Source organism: Helianthus annuus, chromosome 15 (assembly GCF_002127325.2).
Source record: "Helianthus annuus cultivar XRQ/B chromosome 15, HanXRQr2.0-SUNRISE, whole genome shotgun sequence".
Classification (NCBI taxonomy): Eukaryota; Viridiplantae; Streptophyta; class Magnoliopsida; order Asterales; family Asteraceae; genus Helianthus; species Helianthus annuus.
In genome coordinates, this window is record NC_035447.2 from 119,975,506 (window position 1) to 119,980,962 (window position 5,457).

The following is a 5,457-nucleotide window of genomic DNA, read 5'->3' on the forward strand; positions in this document are numbered from 1 at the left end:
AAAGACTTAACAAAATTTTAACTTTATTTTTAAAATAAAGTGTTTAGTTACGTTTTTTTTTTTAATATTTTAGTTTGGTATATATTAAAAATAATTATTTTAATATATTCGGTTTTCTTTAAACTAATTTAACGCGTGTAGCTCCAAAAACTAATTTAGTACACGTGTTATGAAAAACGATTCTAGACCCGGATTTGCATACTACGATCATTAAGCTAAACGAAATAGGTTAAGACCAAAAATTATTTCAAAGAAGACTTTGACAAGTGTTAGTTTTGGCCTTAATACAAACTTGCCTATAACTATTGTACGCGACAAGTTCCTATGCCAAATCTACTCGATTTTAAGCATGCAATCCTATAAACTATTTTATCAAAAATAAACCTACTTTGATTTGTAAGGTGGCTCTGATACCACTGTTGGAATTTCGTGTAACTTTTAGAAAATAATTTTAGTCAATTTGTCAAACAAATTGAACGCAGCGGAAAACATGTACACGAGGTTCGGTTCTAAACCGATTCCACCAGTGATCTCGTTACAATCAAAATAGGTTATAATAAAATTAAAGAATCGTGACATCCAAGAAAGACACCTTGGTTCAACGAACGATCTCGCTAGATGATCGTTGACCACGAAATCATATTTGTTCGTTTGAAACGATTTCAAACGAAGCCTTAATCTATAAAGAAAAGTTCAAAACTTTACCGTATGCGTATGCCTAACCGAAGAAACAATAGCTCCACTTGTTGCGACCCTTGAAAAATTGCAAGCAGAAAGTTCTTGTTGCGTGAGTGGAAAAAACCAAAACAAAATCTCTATCTCTTGATTTTAATAAGAGTTCCTTTTTGCCTTTAATTTTTGTCACTCTTGAAAAGCAACGAGCAGAAGCAATTCCATCAAAGTCATGCGTAGAGATCCTTTTTTTTTATATATATATATATGGTTCAAAGATATACAAATATCTTTTATTTTATAACAAGGATTAAGAATTGTAATCTAATCACAACTCCTCCATAACTATCTCATAATTAAACAATAACTCTCCTTATTTTATTAATTATCTAATAACTAACAATATGGATATACATATTTAATTATCTGATATTAATTATAATTAACAAATTAATTATAATATTTATCCAGCTCTACGTAATTATTCTAAATAATTACACGTTTCTTTTGTTACGCTTATTATTTCGTGATCCGGTGATTAATGATTAAAACACCGTTACATGTTCGTTGCCCAAAGTGTAACTCTTTGGGTCGTACCTTTACGGTAACATTGAATTATAATCGACAATTGAACATTATATCCAACAGTAAGGAGCGTTTAAACACTTTGAAGCGGCAAACCAAAAAACCGACCAATTAGAGCGCGTCATGTCAATCAGTCAAAAGTGTTTAAACTTTGGTGAAAAGTGTTGGCAATGGTTTAAACACTTGGTAAAGTGGTAAACTATTTTTTTTTAAAAAAAGGAAAAAGTTGTGATTGGTTGAGATAGGAATGAACCCCACCCACAATACCCCCTCTCTCTCTCTCACTACCCTCTCTCTCTTATTTTCCCGATCGGCAATACGTCACCGAGCGACAACCAAACCGACGCGGCAAAGGGGTTGGCGGCGGTGTTGCCGCGCGGCAAACCAGTTTGCCACTTCCCTTTGCCGCACCACACCGTATACCCTTAGAGTGATATTTAATACTGACGTGACACAATATCTAGACCATACCCCAAAGGCGTGTCTAGATATAGAGCATTGATCATGTAAATTTACAAGCCATCAGTCTTCAAAACGTGGTTCGGTATTAAGGCATGTTTAGATCATCAATAACCCTTAGAATGTTATTATCATATGTTATTGAAACTTTCAACATCAAGATTATGAAGCTTGATTGTTATTTGGATACACCTTTAATAGGACTGTCGGCCATTGTATATATGGACCAAACTACCAAAGGACTAGTTAATCACAACTCAATAATCATAATTTAATGTGTATTCACATGCTGCACAAGAAAGTGTGCATGAGTACAACAAGAAATGAGAAAAAGCTACAAATCTTAGAACCCAAAACTTAAATTCTAAACAAAATACAGAAAATGGTTTGTAGAAGTCACATGCCAACTTCAAAACAAATTGAGTTCTACATCTCTAATGTCAATTAATTAATTTAACCCTCCACAAAATTACAAAGAAACAAGATTAATTGATTGATTGATATAAGCAATGAATCAATCATCAAAAAAGTTAGTGTTTTCATCAAAGGAAAAGTTAGATAAATCTTCTTTTCCTTGATCAAACACGTCCCCAGTTGTTTGATCAAGCAACCAATTCTCGGACATCGAAAATCGCAGATCTTGGATGCTTTCCCCTTGGAAGATACTTCCCTCCGTAGACGTGTTTGTTTGCGAAAACTCAGAATTATTCGGAGATGGGAAAGATGGATGAAACTCAAAAAGGGATTCAAATGCTTCAGACAAATTAGTTCCAGAAGATGTCTTGCTTTCACTGCTAAGAGCATTAACTTCATCACTTGACTCGTTAGTGCTCGAATTCGAGCACGTTTTGTTATTGTTGGGTGAGTTTTTCATAAACCCTTTAAGCAATTTAGCAATGTTATCAGTGCTAGAAGGGTAAACAGGTGTTTGTGTGCATGTTTTTATAGCTTGGGGTACCAAAATGGGCTTATGATCAATAGATAAAGCATCATTCAGCGCTTGTTTCGCCATATGAATATCGGTTTGAAGCCTCTTCTCCCACTGGCCTCTGGAGATACAGTGTGGAGAAGAGGATGAAGTTGTTGAACACGCGAAATGATCTTTGTTATTGTGAATTAGATCTTGATCCTCAAATCCTCTCTGATGCTTTCTGATCAGCTTCTTTTTCAAATGAGTATTCCAGTAGTTCTTGATGTCATTATCTGTTCTTTCAGGAAGATATGAAGCTATAGCTGCCCATCTGCAACCATAATAATGCACTTCAATTCCCCATGATTCTTGGACCAAAAAGTCAAAACTTTTGTTGTGTATATAGTTCTTGAGTACATTGTACTCTTAATAAAGTACATGGAATTTATACTACAAATCCTAATTAAAATAATTTCTCAACATAAATTTGTATAAATCTTAGTACACTTCCATAGGATTCAAGGCTTCATGTCACTACTAGACAACAACATCGTTTCCGACCGCAAAAATTCATCGAAAATGCATACGACACGGCCTTTAGCCACACTTTTCGACGAAACAAATTTCGTTAGATAAACTGTCCTAGGAAACTTACTTGTTGCCCAGAAGAGTTTGAAGCTGAATGATCATTTTCTCCTCATCATCAGTGAAATCTCCCCTTTTGATTCCAGGCCTCAGATAATTCGTCCATCTTAATCTACAACTCTTACTGCATCTTCGCAGTCCTGAGTCAACACAAAACAAACAAGTTAGTACATATATTCAGAAGGGGATGACGGCGCATTTTGTTGCTCGTCTACCTGCTATCCTTATGTAATTTGTTCTGGTGATTACGATGAAACAATTGAAATGTCAAAAAAAAGTACATATATTTCACAATTTCGGCACAAAATCTTTTTTTAACGGATAACACACACCCTCAAAACCCTACTCCTAAATCTACACCTTTGTCCACCACCGAAAAAAAACGTAACCAATTTATCTTATATAAATAATGTTAAACATACCCGTATTAGTAGGTACTTGACGCCAGTTACCAGGTCCATGTTGTTGAACATAAGAAACAAGCATGATATCTTCCTCAGGTGTCCATGGACCCTTCTTGACACCAAGTTTATCACAACACGGAGGCCTTCCCATTTTCTTGATCCAATCTTGCAAAAACTTACTTCTTTATGATTTTAAAGCTCTCCTTTTCTTCTCTATATATTTGAAGAATTGATGTATTGTTGTGTTTTGTTGAGAACTGAGAAGTGATGAGACTTAACACAGAAGTAGTAAGAGGGTAAGGTTATGAATATATAGAAAGAAAGGAACAATGGGGGTAGGGGTGGGGTGGGGTGTGACAGCAAAGACCCAAAGAGCGCATTTACTCAAAGCTCATGCATACTGGCACAGATAGGGTAGTACTCTGGAAGTAACAGTAGCTTCAAGCTAAAGTCAGCCCACCCCCACCCCTCACTTGTTACTTACTGTGTATTGTGCTATTATGGTCATCATTATCGTCTCTAAAACCGCGTTGTGCATTCAATGTGGCTTTCTTTTTTTCTTTTATTTTTTGGACTCTGCAATAAAAATTAAAGACCATGTTCACCTTTTTTCTAAACCTTTTTACTACTATATGTGCCAATGAGCTAGTGGTGGAGTGGTAAGGGAGAGACCTTGTGTTCCAAGTGACCCAAGTTCAATTCCTACCCCTAGCATTTAGTTTCTGCGGCACCTGGTGATGATGGGAGACTAGGCGAGTAGGCGGCGATCGCTAGTTCGATCCTTGAACTGAGCGGGTTTTACCTCACCGCACTGTCGTGCCTTCGGGCGAGTGTTCACGGGCTTCGGCCCTAGGTGAGGGTTTTCCCCGGTTCGGAAGGCGAGTGTATCCCGATGTGGTGAATTTCGCCAGTAGCCCATTTGGAGGATTCGTTGGCCGTTCAAAAAAAAAAAACTACTATATGTTAGTATGTTACCCTAATAAGTAAACAATGTTTTTACCTGGTTTCAGAAGTCTAGAGCAAGACTGGTTTTCTATGATTTGACTGCCCAGAAGTGCTTTGACCTAGGCCGTACGTGGTTTTTGTAGGGGTGTTCATGATCCGTCGAAAAGCTCTGAATCGCTCGCAAAAGATAGTCAGCCTTATGTTTGAAATATGCGCCGTCCAGTTCACAATTCGGTTCTAACGGTTTGATGGTTTACGGTTTACAACATAGAAGTGGTCTTGTAAAGAGGCGGTTGTTTAAATCGTAGTTATAGGTTTGGCCCAAAATTTTCGTCGAAACTGGTCAAACCGTTTTCAAAGTAGGACGAATTAAGCACGTTAAGTAAATGTTTTCTCGACTACAAGTAATGAAGGAACAAGAAAACAAGACTTACTTTACTACAATAAGTTTCATTAGGTCCACTTGGTCCTTTAACAAACATTTGTTAAAAGTATATATATTTTTTTTCATAAAAATAGTTTTTGCAAGTTGGGTACAAAGTTGAACCTGACTTTGTAATTTGACTTTTAACTCTGGGGTCAAGTGAAGTCAAAGACCACTTCGTAGGTTGTGTGTGGTTCATGTAACTCACTAACTCCATACCAATTCAGATAATAGTGTGTTTACTCCTTTGTCTATAAAGTATCCATAGCTTAGTGAACAATTTAGCCTAGTCTCAACGTGTTTCATGTGTAAGGGTTGAATGATTGATTTCTTATTGTAATGGATTTAGGATACGACACTTATGTTATAGAAGAACAGGGAAGGCCACTATATGAATAATGCACCATAATGAA

General features: G+C 36.4%; 1 protein-coding gene across 1 annotated transcript; it reads right to left on the bottom strand.

The window, feature by feature from the left end:
* Positions 1-2,047: 2,047 nt before the first annotated feature.
* LOC110912344 (transcription factor MYB30) lies at positions 2,048-3,986 on the bottom strand. The gene is made up of 3 exons (XM_022157039.2): positions 3,694-3,986; positions 3,282-3,411; positions 2,048-2,957 (listed from the first exon to the last, which is right to left on the bottom strand). The coding sequence occupies exons 1-3, from the start codon at positions 3,824-3,826 to the stop codon at positions 2,231-2,233; spliced, it is 990 nt and encodes a 329-aa protein (XP_022012731.1). The 5' UTR covers positions 3,827-3,986; the 3' UTR covers positions 2,048-2,230.
* Between the last annotated feature and the right edge of the window lie 1,471 nt (positions 3,987-5,457).

Bases quoted from the DNA above. Each gene is read 5' to 3' on its own strand.
- LOC110912344 (XM_022157039.2), bottom strand. From the start codon at position 3,826: ATGGGAAGGCCTCCGTGTTGTGATAAACTTGGTGTCAAGAAGGGTCCA. The intron at 3,412-3,693 runs GTATGTTTAACA...GTGTTGACTCAG, and splicing joins TCAAGTACCTACTAATACGG to GACTGCGAAGATGCAGTAAG. The intron at 2,958-3,281 runs GTAAGTTTCCTA...TTATGGTTGCAG, and splicing joins CAAACTCTTCTGGGCAACAA to ATGGGCAGCTATAGCTTCAT.